Raw genomic sequence first — 16,618 nt, 5'->3', positions numbered from 1 at the left:
TTTTATGTTATAATAATAGCAGTACAGTGCTTTAGGATTAAAAAAAATTACATGTTTAATCTTTTGATTTGGGGATATTTTGCCCGGAAAAGACTTAGGAAGGACATGATAATTGCTTAAGTATTGAAATGGCTATCACCTGGATTAGACTTGTTTTCTTTGGCCCCATTGGGTAGGTAGGAGCTGCAAAATGCAAATTGAGGCAAAGAGGGAAAACTCTATTTTTCTTTTTTTTTTAAATTTTTCTTTTGAATATTTTCCCATAGTTACATGTTTCATGTTCTTTCCCTATCCCCCAACCCCCCAATCCCCCTTAGCCAATGCACAATTCCACTGGGTTTTACATGTATCTTTGATTAAGACCTAATTCCATATTATTGATAGTTGGAATAGAGTTATCATTTAGTGTCTTCATCCCCAATAATATCCCCATCAGCCCATGTGTTCAAACAGTTGTTTTTCTAAAACTCTATTTTTCTAATGGTTAGTGTTATCCAAAGTGGAATGGGATGCCCTGAGAGATAGAGGACTCAGTTAAGGCTGAAGGAATACTAGATGGGAATGTTTTGGAGAGAATTCCTGGTGAAGGATAGGTTAGATTAGCACCCAAATAAGTTTCCTTCTGACTCAGAAATTCAGTGATCTATAAGGAATAAAGACTTGTACAAAAATATTTATAGCAGCGTTCTTTGTGGTAGCAAAAAATTGGAAAATGAGGGGCTGTCCTTTGATTAGGGAATGGCTGAACAAATTGTGGTATCTGTTGGTGATGGAATATTATTGTGCTCAAAGGAATAATGAACTGGAGGAATTCCATGTGAACTGGAATGACCTCCAGGAATTGATGCAGAACGAATGGAGCAGAAACAGGAGAACATTATAAACAGAGACTGATACACTGTGGTGCAATTGAATGTAATGGACTTCTCTACTACCAGCAATGCAATGATCCAGAGCAAGGCTGAGGGACTTATGAGAAGGAACACTATCCACATCCAGAGAAAGAAGTGTGGGAGTAGAAACACAGAAGAAAAACAACTGCTTAATCACATGGGTCAGTGGGGATATGATTGACTCTAAACAATCACCCTAGTTCAATTATCAATAATATGGAAATAGATCTTGATCAATGATATATGTAAAGCCCAGGGGAATTGCTTGTTGGTTATGGGAGGGGGATGAGAGGAGGGGAGGGAAAGAACACAAATCATGTAACCATGGAAAAACATTCTAAATTAATTAATTAAATAAACAAAAAAAATTCAGTGATCTTTACAATAATCCTGTAAGAGGGGCACTTCAAGTATTACAAATCTCCATTTTACAGATGAAAAACCTGAAGCTGAAAGGGCTTAAGTGACTCATCTATAGTTTTATAAACCAGTAAGATGGGATTGGAAGCCAGTTTCCCTTAATTTCAAAGTTCAAAACTCTATTAGTACATTATATATAGTCCCTCATTTTATTTATATTTAGTGACATTAATAATAGGCATTTTCAGAAATTAAGATGGTTCTACCATAGTTTGGTTTAAAGAGAAGGATTCTAACAATTCAGTCCAAACCACTAGCTAACAAATGTTTAGCACTTGAAGATTTTTAAAGTGCTTTGTGTATCTCAATTAATCCTCACAACAATTCTTTGAGGTAAATACTATTGTTATCCCCATTTTACTTGTGATAGGACTGAGAAGGGATGGGGAAGGGAATAAACATTTATATAGCACCTAATACATGCCAGGAACTATGTTAAGTACTTTAGAAATATGATCTCATTTGATCCTTACAACAAATCTGCAAGGAGGATACTATCATTATTCCCATTTTATAATTGAGGAAACTGAGGCAAAGAGATAAAGTGGCTTGCTCAGGGTCATACAGCTAGTAAGAGTCTGAAGTTGAATTTGAACTTGGGTCTGCTTGACTCTAGGGCCAGTACTCTATTCATTGTGCCATTTAGCTCTCTAAGGGTAAGTGACTTAATCAGGGTCACATAGCTAGTAAGTGTCAGAAGCAGTATTTAAACCCAGGTTTCCCCAGCTCAGAGTCTACTACTCTATCTATTATGTGATGCTGCCTCTAAATTTAATGAAAATTTATCTACCTTAAAAAATGACATCGTGTTAGACAATGGGGAAACAAATTTCTAAACTGGCGTGAATAAGTTCCTCGAAGAATTTATGGCTTAGTAGGGATGATGGGCTATAAACATGAAGCATTAGTAAAATGAATTAGGAAATGATTAAGTACATTAGAGAAGTTTGAGATGCTCAGAAAATTCAAGGAGGAAAACTTTACTTCCTAGCAGGAAGGGAAACAAATCAGGGGAGGCATCAAGGAGAAAATGGCACCTGAACTTGGTCTGGAAGAAGATAGAGGAAAGAGACTATACAAAAGGTAAAAAATAAGACAATAAATATGAGAAATAGATGCTCTGCAACAGGAGACCCAAATATGTGGCTGCTCTAATCCAAAGAGAAAGAGAATTTGTTAAGATGCATTTCAATATTCATTCAATTTCTTGTTCTTCACTGTTTCATTATTGGGTTAACTGCCTTAACAGACTAATTTAGAAACATCAATGAACTAATCCCTAATAGATAGGTCTCAAGCTCAACCTTCCAAGAACAAGAACTTTGGTTATGGTATCCTGGTGGGAAACTCTGCCTCGAGAGCTTGGTCCAGTCCCCCTAGCCAAATAATGCCATTTGTTCACATGGGCAGCCAATGTCAGACCAAAGAATCCAGTAAGGGGGAGAGTGATATTTTTATTTCAGTCTAAAAGTTCTGAGGAAGCTAGATTCGGTGATCCCAGAGGGCTGTCCAATGTATATATGTATGAAATGGTCTTGTGAAAACTTGGCCTTTTAGAATTTGGAGGTGAGAAACTTAACAGGGCTCTCCCCTTTCCACCTATTCTTCCTAATGATTGTCATCATGAGAATCTGCTGGCTCTGTTTCGTGAGTAAGCCTTACCCATACTTGCCCACAGAAATGCAAACAAATTACTTTTTAAATTTTAGGAAACTAAGTGTTTATGAGAGCTGTTTATGTAGGTTTTTAAATATTCCCATTTAGCCCTAGGACAGGCCAAAACCAGTGACTGAGTGTTTTATTTATAATTTATATTTTTACTTATAATTTATAATGTTCCTTCAATTGTGTTAAAAACCGAGAACAAATGATTTGAATTTTTGTTTGCATCAAGGACTTTTTAAATGAGCAGTTACAGTTCCAAATATGGAGGAATTAAAACATAGCATTGCTTATATTAGGACTTTTAGTATTTCTTACATGCAAAACAAGGTAAATGTTGAAAACAAAAAATTTTTTCACGACTTTGATACTGATGCATGATGGAGAAAAATTTGAGTCATACAAAGCAGAATTTTAGAAATATAAAATGAAAATTTAAAGTGAAGTATCTATTGAAAGGCAGCCTGGTGGAGTGGGAAAAGCAAAGGATTTAGAGCCAGATAACTTGGGTTCAGGGCAGTTGGGTGGCACTGTAGATAGAGCACTGGGCCTGGAGTCAGAATATCTGAGTTCAAATCTGGATTCAGATCCTTGCTAGCTATGGGTCCCTGGGCAAATCTCTCACCCTGCTTCCTCACTTGTAAAATTAACTGGAGAAGGAAATAACAAACCGCTTCAGCATCTTTGCCAAGGAAAACTCCAATGGAATCACAAAGAGTCAAACACAATGGAACAACAACAACCCAATCTGAGTTCAAGATGTCACTTGTGTGACTTTGTGGGACTTAATATCACTGGACCTCAGTTTTCTCATTTGTAAAATAATAGGGTTGTACTACATGAAATCTCTCCTGACTCTGAATAGATGACTATATGATTCTGTGCTTTTCCTAAGAGCTATTTGTGAGCATTGATAGTTATGGGAAGCGATACTATTAACACATACAAAAACCAGTGCTTTGCCTTTTTATATATCATGTGCCAAGAGAAAGAACTGTGGGCGTAGAAATACAGAAGAAAAACAACTGCTTGATCACATGGGTTGGTGGGGATATGATTGGGGATGTAGATTCTAAACAATCACCCTGGTGCAAATAATAATATGGAAAATATGGAAAAAGGTCTTGATCAATGACACATGTAAAACCCAGTGGAATTGCTCTTTGTCTATGGGAGGAGGTGGGGGGGAGGGAAAGAACATGATTTATGTAACCATGGGAAAATATTCTAAATTGATTAATTAAATAAATGAACAAAAAAACAATCTTGAAACTTTGTGTACATAAGGAAATAAATCCATTGATTCTAAAGTTAAAAAATATACATAAGTATATTATATATATATATATATATATATCATGTGCCAAGCTGGTATGAGGAACTTGAACTTAACAGTGATAACTTGCAGGTTTTTAAGAGCCTGATCTTCTTTGAGTATAAACATTCCACAGAAAGATAGGACCCAAATGTTCTCGAAGAATTTCCAAATTAAATCTAGAAATTTATATTCTGAATTAAACTATTTTTTGTCAAAAGAGAATTTGATCACCCAAATGCAAATATCACATGGAGTCTGACTCCATTCCCCACTCTCAGAATGCATTTCCTTTTCACCTCTGCCTTATGGATTTCCTTTCTTCTTTTAAGACAACTAGCTTTTCTTTTTAGGGAGACAGACCACAAAGGTTCATATTGAGGTTGTAGTCAAGGCCTTTTATATATAGCTGCTGTTGAGACAGATTAATATCATCTAAATATGTATGAGGATTTAAAATGGCCTCTAACTCACAGAAAGGTTAAGTGACTTTTCCAAAGTAAATAATTAATGAAGGGACAGAGTTTGGATTTGAACTCAGATCCTCTGACTTCATAGAATTCAACATAGGGGGCAGCTGGGTAGCTCAGTGGATTGAGAGCCAGGCTTAGAGATGGGAGGTCCTAGGTTCAAATCTGGCTCAAACACTTACCAACTGTGTGACCCTGGGCAAGTCACTTAACCCCCACTGCCTACCTTTTCCACTCTTCTGCCTTGGAGCCAATATACAGTATTGACTCCAAGACAGAAAGTAAGGGTTTAAAAAAAATTCAACACACTTTCTACTGTAACATCTTGTTGTTGCCTTGGAGTACTATATTTTTATCAGTTTTATCAACAATATCATTATTGCCATTGGGAAAGACATTCTCTTATAAATCTACCATGATACAATTGCTATTTCTACCTTCTTTTATTCTTGCTCAAATGTTCTGCACTGTGCTATTATTCCAGGATGGTGGTTCTCTTGTGGGTCATGGACTCCTCTGGCAATCTGGTGAAATCTATGGCCCCCTCCTCATAATAAAGTTAGAAAGTATATAAAATAATGTACATAGAATTACAAAAGAAACCAAAGGTTAATGAAATTAAAGATGTAATTTTGTCCCCATTCAAGTTCACACATCCCTGAAATTTACCTATGATCTAGTCATGGACCCAAGGTTAAGAACCTCTGCCCTGGGTTATATGAATTTAATATGTATATACATATATACTTTGTCACCTGTCACCTATAGAGTTGTTCTTCTATTTCATGTGAATATAAAAGATATCGTTCCATTTTCTATCCTAACAAAATCTTGGTAATACTTTATGGTCATATTTACTTTTAACATTTCAAGATCAGCTTTCTTCCTTGTTATTGTCTCTTCCACTTCTATTCTTCTTTCATTGTCAAACATAACTATCTCCTCTTTAATAAATAATCTTACATTTTTCTATAGGTTTTTACTCCCTTTCCTTCAAATTTCAATTTAAAACTAGCCTGATTAGTTCAACAAATCTGCCAAACATTCTTTCCGGTCTTTGTTAGGGGGTGAGGATTCCTTGCCAGGAACTCATCATTCTGGCATCATAAAGCAAATGTGCCTCTGTGACACCATCACTGGAGCCAATTGTTCACTTCTATTGGATGTTTTCTCTTTCTGACTATAAACTGGAAGAAGAAATAAGTCCTTTTATTGACTAACCAAGATATAGAGTTCTGAAAGGCTCATTCCTCTTTTCTTCTGACTATGATATTCATCCCCACAAAATTGGCCAAAGTAGATAATGATTATTGACTTGTCTTGGCAGAGCTTCAGAAACAATCTCCATGGGCTGAACTCTGTAGCTCTTCTGATGTGCCAATAATAGAATGTTTTCATTTTCTTCTTTTGGAAATCTATTAACCTTTTTGAGCTGGGAAGGATTTTAGAGGCCATTTCTTCTAACTCTCTCATTTGATAGATTTGGGAGTGCAGGTGCACAAAGCCTGAGGGATTTGCTCAAGGTCACACAATTAGTTGGTAACAAAGGCAGGACTTGAATCTCCTGACTTTCAGATGAGTTATTTTTACATTTTATAATACTGAAGATTTTAAACATTTTGGTTAGAAATTGAAGGAAGTATGATTTGGATTTATGTTTCTTAGACACGTTTATCCATGAATTAAAAAAAATCAATATAATTTTTAAAATGCTTGTTGATTCTCCTTTTTCTTAGTCCAAGTTTTTGCCTTTTGCTTCCTTCTCTTCCTCTCTTCCATTCTGTTCTCAGTATTATTCTGGTTTACAACCACAAAGTCATCCTTATTTTATTTCTCTCTATAGAGCCTCATTTCCAGCAAAAAATCATATTGATACTACCTCCACAACATCTGTCTCCTCTCTCTTCATGCTATAACCATTCTGGTTCTTGCCCTTGTTGACTTCTGGTTTGCCGATGTTAACAGATTCCTAACTGGTCTCCTGACTTTCAGTCTCTTTCCAATTTTGTTCTCTATACAACTGCCAAAAGGATATTCCTAAAGTCCGATTCTGATCCTTTCATTCCCCTATACAAGAAGCTTTAGCTTCTTCCTATTTTCTGTAGGATAAGATACCAATTCCTCTGGTGTTTGAAGGTTTTCAGAATCTGGTTTGAACCCATAAATCCAACTTTTCTTGGCAAAAATACTGGAATGGTTTTATACTTCCTTCTCCAGCTCATTTTACAGATAAGAAACTGAGGCAAACAGGGTAAAGTGACTTGTCTAGGGTCACCCAGCTAGTAAGTGTCTGAGGCCAGGTTTAAACTCAGATTTTCCTGACTCCAGGCCTAATGCTTTATCTACTGTACCACATGGCTGCCCTTATTGCATATGACTATCCTTTGATCACTCTACAATCTAACCAAACTGGTCTCCTTGTTGTTCCCCATATACGACCTTCCATCTTTTTAATCTGCCTTTATATCAGCAATTTAGCCAATAATTGCAGTGCTTTCCTTCCTCATCTCCACCTCTTAGGATCTCTATTTTCTTTCAAGATTCTATCCAAATGCCTCTCCTTTAAGAGGTGTAACCAGATCACTTTCATCATCAATTCCATATTTTTCCTCTAATGGAATATAAGGTCTTTGAGGGCAGGGACCATTTTATTTTTGTCTTTTTGTGTGTAGAGGCTTAGCATTATACCAGGTGTTTAATCAATGGTTATAAAGTTGAATTAATCTCTGGTTTTCTCTCTAAACACAATAATTGAGACAATTAATTACAGTAATTATTAAATTAAATTAAAACTTAATTATTAATTCATTCCTACTCCAACTGTTCTTTCTCTGGTGGATAGCAATCTTTGTCAGAACTATCCTGGATCATTGTATTGCTCTTAGTAGCAAATTATAACAACAGAATAAATAAATAAATAAACAAACAAACAAACGAATGAATGAATGAATGAATAAATAAATGATGTAATGATAATGCGTGCCAACCAAGTAATTAATTAAATAATTGGATTAAGGATCAACGTTTTGCAGTCTGTGTCTCCCTACACAGTAGAGTCAGGAGAAAGTCCGCCACTGGAACACCTTGTTTCAAATACTACTTTTGACACCTTGTAACCTATGTGACCTCAGAAAAGTCGCTTAAATCTCTCTACACCATACTTCCTTCAGTTGTAAAGTGTGTGATTTAGAGGAGGGAGCTTTTTGGAGTTCCTTTCCAGCTCTACTCAGTTATTTTATGATTCTACAGTGTCATGAAGATCATGATCATGATGATGAAACTAAAATATAAATTCTTGGAGGACAGAGAGCATGTCAAGCATTGGAAATCACTTCATATGACACTTGCACAAAGTAGGAGCTTATAGTGATTACAGCAATGTCAGTCACAGGATTGGGAAATGGTTTTTAAGGAGGACCAAACTTGTACTGGAAATGTTTCCAGCCCTGTCCTGCTAGACTGCACTTAAAATGTGTACAATGTAAAATTCCACCTCTCCCTTATTGTGCTTGGTCTGTGTTACTTGCTTAAATCTCCCTGATCTGTAACAGACTAAAAGCCAAAGGAATGGCTCAATAAATAAATAAATGTCCCCCCAGGTAATTATTCCATGTTACTTGTCTATTGGACATTATAGGAAAGCAAATCTAGATTCTTATAATAAGAATAGATTTTTTATTTCTGTTTGGTTTTTTGAATAGGTGAATATGGATCCCTAAACTAAGCTGTTATTGGATAATTTGGGCAGAGGACAAGGAGGATTGTTTGGCAACAGTGGGCAAATCAGTTGCTAATTCTGAAAATAGTCCCTTTTGTTATGGATCTCAGGCCTCAGACTCTTGTTAATAGTATTAGAACACATAGTTGAAGTTTCTTCTTATGCTTCTCAATCTGAGATTTCTTAGAGCTTTCAAAAAGGAAAACAATATATTGGAAAAATGAATTGCTTTTTCACATAAGCATGTGAAAAAAATCTGACTCTTACATCATATCTTCATCAAGGCCTCTCAAGCTCTCCCAGTTACATATCATCCTCATCTTATCCTTGGGGAATTCTTTCAAAGTTCAAGTGACTTTCCTAAGGTCATTTACTCCATAAATCAGTAGTAAATGAGAGGGACAAGGAGAGATTACATTACTGACTCCTAATCTTTGCTCTAAATATACTTTATTTTCCTGTCAACTGACATCAGTAGTATTTCATAAGGATGATAATAATAACTCTTATTAATTTAACAGGTTAAGGATATTTCCTCCCAATGACCTTGTGAAAGAAATGTATTTTTATTCCCATTTTATAGATGAGAAAATTAAGAATAAGGGAAGTTAAGTGACTTGTATATGGACATTTAGCTATAAAGCATCAGATAAAGCCCAGGCAGAAATTATTTATACCTCCGAAGAAAACTTCAGACTGGCAATCAATTCCTCCTATTTCTGGCAGGAAAGATTTCTTGGGTCATTCCCACCTCTCTTCCCTACTCCTCTACTCTGTAATTCATTACTTTGTGTTGCTATCTCTTAGGAGTTAGAGGAAAAAACATTGAAAAAAACAGTACACACCTCAATAGCTTAATTTAATTCCAGAATTGTTGTTCAGTCATGCCCAACTCTTTATTACCCCATTTGGGGTTTCTTGGCAAAGAGACTGGAGTGGCTTGCCATTTCCTTCTCTATTCATTTTCCAGATGAGGAAACTGAGACTGAGAGAAACAGAGTAGTGACTCATCCTGGGACATACAACTAATATGTGTCTGAGGCCAAATTTGAACTCTTGAGAAGGATCAGAATCAGATTCTAACTCAGATTGTGTCCCTCCATATCTGGGCTCCCTTGACTACAGGCAGAATGTAAGTTTCTTGGGGACAGAAATGGCCATTTTTAGTATCCGTGTATCTAATCTTGTTATAACAAGGTGCCTGATCTCAGAAAAAGAAATTGAACAAGCCATCAAGGAACTTCCTAGGAAAAATTCCCCAGGGCCGGATGGATTCCCAAGTGAATTCTATCAAACCTTCAAAGAACAACTAATCCCAATACCATACAAATTATTTGACAAAATAAGCAAAGAAGGGGTTTAAACAAATTCTTTTATAACAAGGTGCCTGACACATAGAGGATGCTTAATAAGTGTTTGATGAACTGAATTAAATTCCTCTCCCCAGACTTTGCTTGCTGTTACTTGGACCTAAAGGGGCCCAGCCAGGAATTATTTACACCTCAGAAGAAAACTTCTGACTGGCAATCAATTCCTCTTGTTTCTGGCAGGAAAGATTTCTTAGGTCACTCCCACCTCTCTTCCCTACTCTTCTAGTTATCTCTTTGCATGGTTATCACTTTGGAGTTAGGTAAAATTAACACTGAATAAACCAATACATACCTTAATCATTTAATTTGTTTCCAGAATTGTGAATTTCTATGAGAATCTCTCTCTCTCTCTTAATTGATCCTAGCTTTATCATTAGAACATTCCAAACACATGTACCTCTTCAGGCTTTTTAAGTAAGTAAATAAACGAGTCAGTTGAGTAAGTCTAAAAGGTTGTTATTGATAAGTAGCCATGGAAGAAAGTTGTTGATCACCCAGTAAACCATCCAGGAGATTCCAGAGTCAGATAATGACAGGCAGGAGAGTACAAGTTAAGGCCTCTCATGTTGAGAGGAAGAGAATAAGGCTATGGAAATCTTGATCAGGGGCAAAGTGAAACAATACAAGTCAGTAGCTGGAGACTTCACTGACTCAGATCTTTGTCAAATACATAATCCCTTTCCCTGTATGGGATTGGGAAAAAGAAAGGAAAGAACCCTCAAAAAGGTGTCCCCTAAACAGAAGAGCTTGACATCAGTCACACTTTTAGCTGTTATTTAATAGAAAAAAAGAGATCACCATTAAAGAAACCAAAAAACCCAACCAGGAAGGGCATGGTCTTTGTCCAGCTGCTATTGTGGCTGTAAGGCAGAATGTGGGCAGGCAGGTGAGGTACAATAGGTAGTGATCCAGAGAGAGAGCCCAAGATATGCCCCCCTGAGCCACCTGAAGGCATGACTAAGAACAAGTCAGCACAAACAAACAAGAAAAATGTGGTCAAGTAAAACACCAAGTGGGGAGCATTGAGTTGGAAGGGAACATTCTGTGAAATAGTAACATCTACAGAAGATTCCACCAAGGGAATTTGATTCGTCATCACACCTAACCCGAGGCCACTGCTGGCAGAGCGTGCCAGCTGTGCCAGCTGTGCCAGGGGAGGAAGGGGATGCGGAAGTAAGGAAGGACACTTACCTTCTAGGGTGCGCTCCTGCCACTCCTGGGGCCACCCTGGAGATGGAAAAGTCAACAATCAATCATACTAGTACAGTCATTGAATTTTCACAGTGGGAAGAGCCCAGAGCCTGATGTCAAAGAATTCAAGCCCTTTCTTGGACACTTAAAAAATTTCGTGACTGTTTAAATCATCTAATCTCCCTGTGCTTTAGTTTATTCCTTTGTAACACATAGTGTAAGATTCATACTACAGATTTCACAGATTTGTCATGAGGAAATCACTAGGTAAACCTCCAGTTGCTTACATAAATGTCAGTTATTGCTGCTATTATTCAAAGAATAAAAACTATCCTGGGTACCCTCTCCAAAGAATTACATTGGACACAGATGACACCATCTTTGACTTTTTGGAGCTCTAAAAAATGTTGATTTTTAGCCTTCATTCATTCATTCAGTGTTTATTGATTACTCACTGTGCTCAGGGGACTAGGGTAAGTATCCTTAGGGAAACAAGAGTAAACACGACACATTTCTCTTAGAGAGTCTATAAGTTAGTAAGAGTATAAGACAAATCTGGAAATAAATATGGAACAAGAAAATAGATGAGGAATAATGAAGAAAATAGGAGGATCATATCTGATGAAGGGGAAGGAAATACATATGTATAAGCATGCTTTTTGAATTGGATCCTGAAGAATTCATTGCAATTCCTGAAGCCTCCCTTTTCTCAGACTTAAAATGGGGTTAATAATATCTGTTAGTACCTCCCTCAGAGGGTCGTTTTATGAATTCAAATGAGATAATTTAGGTAAAGTACTACAGAAATGTCAAGTATTAATGGCACTGGGGAGAAGCCTGCCCTCAGGGGGCATTGCCATTTAATGCTGAAAGCAGCATTTTTGCACAGGGATGTATGATCAAATTGCTGCATAGTCTGTCACTGTGAGACTATATCCCTCTGTGCTAAGGCAGGTTCCCTGGGTGCTGCTTTTCTTGAATCGTGTTTCTATGTCTCTGTGAAATATAATAAAATGTAATTTATAAGGAATTGGGCCATGAAGGATAGGCAAGGTTTTGTTAAAGGAAAATTAGGATGAGAGCATTCCAAGGAGAAGGAACAGCCTGAATAAAAGCAAAGAAAATATTGGGCATATTTGGGAAACACCAAGTAGTTCATTATGGATACAGGTTTTTCCATTATCAGAGTACTGGGAAAGATTCACTTTCTGGAGTTTTGGAGCAAAAATATGAGACTACTCTGTTTCCACTGTGATCCAAACATTTTTCTTCTAATTCCAAAAAGATTACAGAGCAATGACAGACTAAATTTGGAGGTGGTGGTGAGGGAAGATAGATGGGAATTGATCTAAGAAGACTCTCCTGCTAGAAAAAGGGGCAACTGCGGCGCTCAGAAGAAACTGAGATTCAAATAAATCCTAATGGAGCCTCACTAGGTCCAAGTTACAGTCACTGGATCAACCCAGGGTCTACCTTCCTTGTATGCTAGAGTAGAAGGAAGACACCAAGTGAATTTGAATTCTACTTCCTTCTGCAAAGGAAAGGTAGAAGAGATGAATCCCAGAAATGAATCCCAAAGGGGATCACAGGCTTTGGGGAGGACTAATTTTGGATCAGACCAAGAATGAATTCAGTCAAAGAAAAGGGGACCTAAAGATCATTGTTATGAAACATCAGTGAGCTGGTAGAAATATCTATATCCTTATGATTTTTCTCTTTGCATTAAGGGCAGCCAAGTAGCACAGTAGACAGTGCCAATCCTGAAGTCAGGAAGACTCAAATTTGTGAGTTCAAATATGACCTCAAACACTAGCTGTATGATCCTGGGCAAGTCATTCAACTCTGTTTACCTCAATTTCCTCATTTATAAAATAGCTGGAGAAGGAAATAGCAATCCACTCCAGTATCTTTGCCAAGAAAACCCCAAATGGGGTCACCAGGAGTAGGACACAACTAAACAAGTAGCTCTCATTATTTTGTTTTGCCTTTTCATCTAGGCCTGTGACTTTAGTGACATAAGAAACTCACTTGTGTGCAGGTTCAACAAGATCTCCAACTCTTCGTAACTTATAGAGTTGCCTAGGACATTAAGAATTTAAGTGATCACAACTGTCAAATATTAGAGGTAGGATTTGAACTTGGATCTTCTGACTCTAAGACCAGACCTCCTTCCACTGAAAAAGGGTGTCATTTATCATTCTTGTTATTAGTAGTAACATATCATTGATAAACATATCCTTTATTAAGAACAAGAATGATAAGTTTAAAACCTTGCTTGTTTTCCTTGTGCTGATTAGTTATAACACTTACTAAGAGAACCATAAGAAAGAGCAGATGCTGGTTTGTAACATGGTATAATGGAGGAGCCCTGGGTCAGAGCCCTAGAGTTTTCTGAGTGACCCAAGAAAGGATATACTTCTCTTTCCTGGGCAGTCACTTCGCTTATATGAAAAAAAAATGAAGGGATTGGACAACCAAGGATTCTGATCCTGGTTTTGTTTCATGGACCCCTTTGTCAGTCTAGTGAAGTCATGAACATGTTCTCAGAATAAGTTTTTAATTGCATAAAATATATAGGAATATGAAGGAAGCCAATGATAGTAAATATAATTATTTATCCATATATAGATAGAGAGATGCAGATTCAGATACAAATGTAGCCAAAATGTACATTTAGAATATCTTCTAAAATTTTGGATTAAATTATATACATAGCTATATATGTATATGTGCATATATATGTCTGTGGTATGAATACACTTGAAAATGAGTGGGACAAAAAAGAGGAAAATGGGGGTAATCAAGAAGAAAAGATGAGTCAGAGGGATAGAATTATATTCTGGATATGCTCAGTATATCCTCATCAGGATGCAGTTTGGAAATATTTTATGGGTTATAAGTTTGGAGGTGTCTAGTCCCCTCATTTCATAAATGAAGAACATGAGGCCAAAGGAGATTAAGTGACCTTGCCCTAGGTCACACAAGTGGTAAGTGGCAGAGGTGGGATTTGAACTCAGATCCTTTAATTCCAAAGCCAGTTCTGTTTTCCCCATGGTATTAAGCTCTCTCCATTACAATTTAATTTAGATTTTTAAAAGATATTCTAGTTGCACATTATATCTATAGATCTTCATCTATACTAGTTTCTGTATATCTATATTTGTATTTTTATTTCAATGCTTAGGAAAATAACTGTCACATAGTAGTTGTTTAATAAATGTTTATTGAATGAGGAATCTTAATACATCTCTACATTTCTATCTCTACAACTGCATCTCTATCTAGATTTCTATATCTTTGTCAGTATCTATATTTGTATTTGTATCTATCTATCTCTCTATCTATCCATCCAACTATCCATCCATCCATCTATCTATCTATCTATCTATCTATCTATCTATCTGTCTGTCTGTCTGTCTGTCTGTCTGTCTGTCTGTCTGTCTCTGTCCCTCTGTCTGTCTCTCTATCTGTTTGTATCTATATCTGTCTACATTTTTATCCATATCTATATTTGTTCCCATGTCTTTGTGTAAGTCTATATTTATGCCTTTATCTATTTCTATGTCTTCATCTACATATCTCTGTGTTTGTGTCTATATATCTGTATCTGCATCTATTTATCTATCAATCTATCTATCTAACTATCCATGTCTATTTTGACCATGCCTAAGTTATGATGAATTTGGAAAATTTATAAAATAATAAGAAAGGGCTGACCTCAAAGCTAGGAGGTAATCGATTCAAGTCCAGTCACTAGCTTGTAATGACTGTGTGATTGTTGGAAAATTATTTAACCTCTCAATGTTCTCTCTAGGTAACTCTCTAAGACTGCAGGTTGTAGGGATGACCTGCATTGGAAGAGTTTCTTCACCTGATAGCTGCCTCACTAAAGAAATCACAAGATTAATACTTTTTCTCTCTCTCCCTATTCAATAATTGACCATCCTCTTCACCAAACTGCCTGGTTGCAAGAAAGAGAAATTAATGAATAAAAAACTAAATGGATGGGTAGATAGATCGATGGATGAATGGATAAATAATAAGCACACTTGATATTTTATGCAAGCTCCGTATAAACAATAGACAAAAACTCTGGAGATTTGTCTTCTAATCCTTTTTTGTTGCTAAGATTATTTTAGACAATAGCAACAAGCAGAATTGTGTCAGTATTTTTGTCCTCACATGATCCTAGCGTGCAGATCTCTATGGAACAAGTAAGACACTCAATTTGATCTCCTCCATAAAGAATCTGGACCAGCTAATAATGACTGCCCTTGCTCAGAATAAAATGGAGAAAAGCAAAATATTGTTTAAGGCCACAACAGTTATTAAAACCCTAAGCTAAGGCCTATAAATTTATTTCATGATTGAGCTGCTCCAAGATAGACTTTAACTAAAATACATTGATATTTTTTACATACTTGCTTTTCTAAGTAAGTGATGTCAATCTTTCCTGGTACGTTTTTCCAAACATGGTGATCATTTTAAAAGAGTAACTGCTATTAATATGAAGAAAGACCATGATATAGCAGTTTGGTGATTCAGTAGGTAAAGCATTGTACTCTCAAGTCAGGAAGATTTGAATTCAGATCCAGCCTTAATCACTTACTAGACTGTGAGCAAGGCACATAATATTTTTCAGCCTCAGTTTCCTCATCTGTAAAATGGGGGTAATAATAGCACATACCATTTAGAGAATCAAATAATATTAACATACAATTCTTTGTAAATCTTAAAGAACTTCTATGAATGTTGACTTATACAGCATTGGTGTATTAGAGAGGACACTAGATTAGGAATCAGAAAACATAGATTTTATTGGATTTGTCACAAATTATCTCTGTGACGCTGGACAAATCTTTTAACCTCTTTAGGTCTGTGGGAGGATTGGATCAGATGATCTCTCAAGATTTTTTCAACAGTTCATCACTTGGGGTTCAAGGTTACTTGATCTCAGGAACAATGTCCCAAAATGTGGGCCTCTGTCTGACATTCTGTTGCACTTTTAGCCAAATCAAATCAGTAACCAGTAAACAAACCACTGGACCCCAATCAAGAAATTGATGGGCTTATATTAAGCTTTATCTCTGTGCCTAGCATGATGCAGGTGCTAGAGACACAAAAACAAAACAAGTCCCATATTAGAAAATGTTTCCTTCTAATCTGGGTTAACAGAGGCCTCCTTGCTTTTCTTACTTTAGAATAAAGAGATTTCTGGTATAGAAGTCTCATTCAGGTCCTTTATCACAAAAACAGACTGGTAACCAGTTCTACTTCCCTAGATAGTGTCAAGGTCTTTCCATTATCTTAGGAAGTGTCAGAGATCTGTCCTAATAAAAATGATTGTTATTTACCGAAGTCAAGCAGAGTAGCTTTTTGCATGGTATGGAAATTAGAACAATAGAATGAAACTTTCCTTCATATTATTTAGTGGGATTCCCCTCCATTTCCCCCATGTCATTGTTCTCCATGAGTTTGTTTCAGAACTCTCTCTCTCTCTCTCTCTCTCTCTCTCTTTCTCTCTCTCTCTCTCTCTCTCTCTCTCTCTCTCTCTCTCTCTCTCCTTTTTTTTTTTACAT

At 36.5% G+C, this 16,618-nt stretch overlaps 1 protein-coding gene across 1 annotated transcript in view; it reads right to left on the bottom strand.

Annotated features, from left to right (window-relative positions):
• Positions 1-16,618, bottom strand: part of STARD13 (StAR related lipid transfer domain containing 13) — a 603,909-nt gene that overhangs the window by 363,124 nt on the left and 224,167 nt on the right. Inside the window, exon 5 of the mRNA XM_044668262.1 lies at positions 11,040-11,075. Within this exon, the coding sequence (XP_044524197.1) occupies positions 11,040-11,075 (36 nt within the window). The remainder of the gene's footprint in view (positions 1-11,039; positions 11,076-16,618) is intronic.

The sequence above is a fragment of the Gracilinanus agilis genome, chromosome 3 (assembly GCF_016433145.1).
Source record: "Gracilinanus agilis isolate LMUSP501 chromosome 3, AgileGrace, whole genome shotgun sequence".
NCBI lineage: Eukaryota > Metazoa > Chordata > Mammalia > Didelphimorphia > Didelphidae > Gracilinanus > Gracilinanus agilis.
Note: the sequence above shows the minus strand (reverse complement) of the source record. Positions and strands in the feature narration are given on the sequence as shown.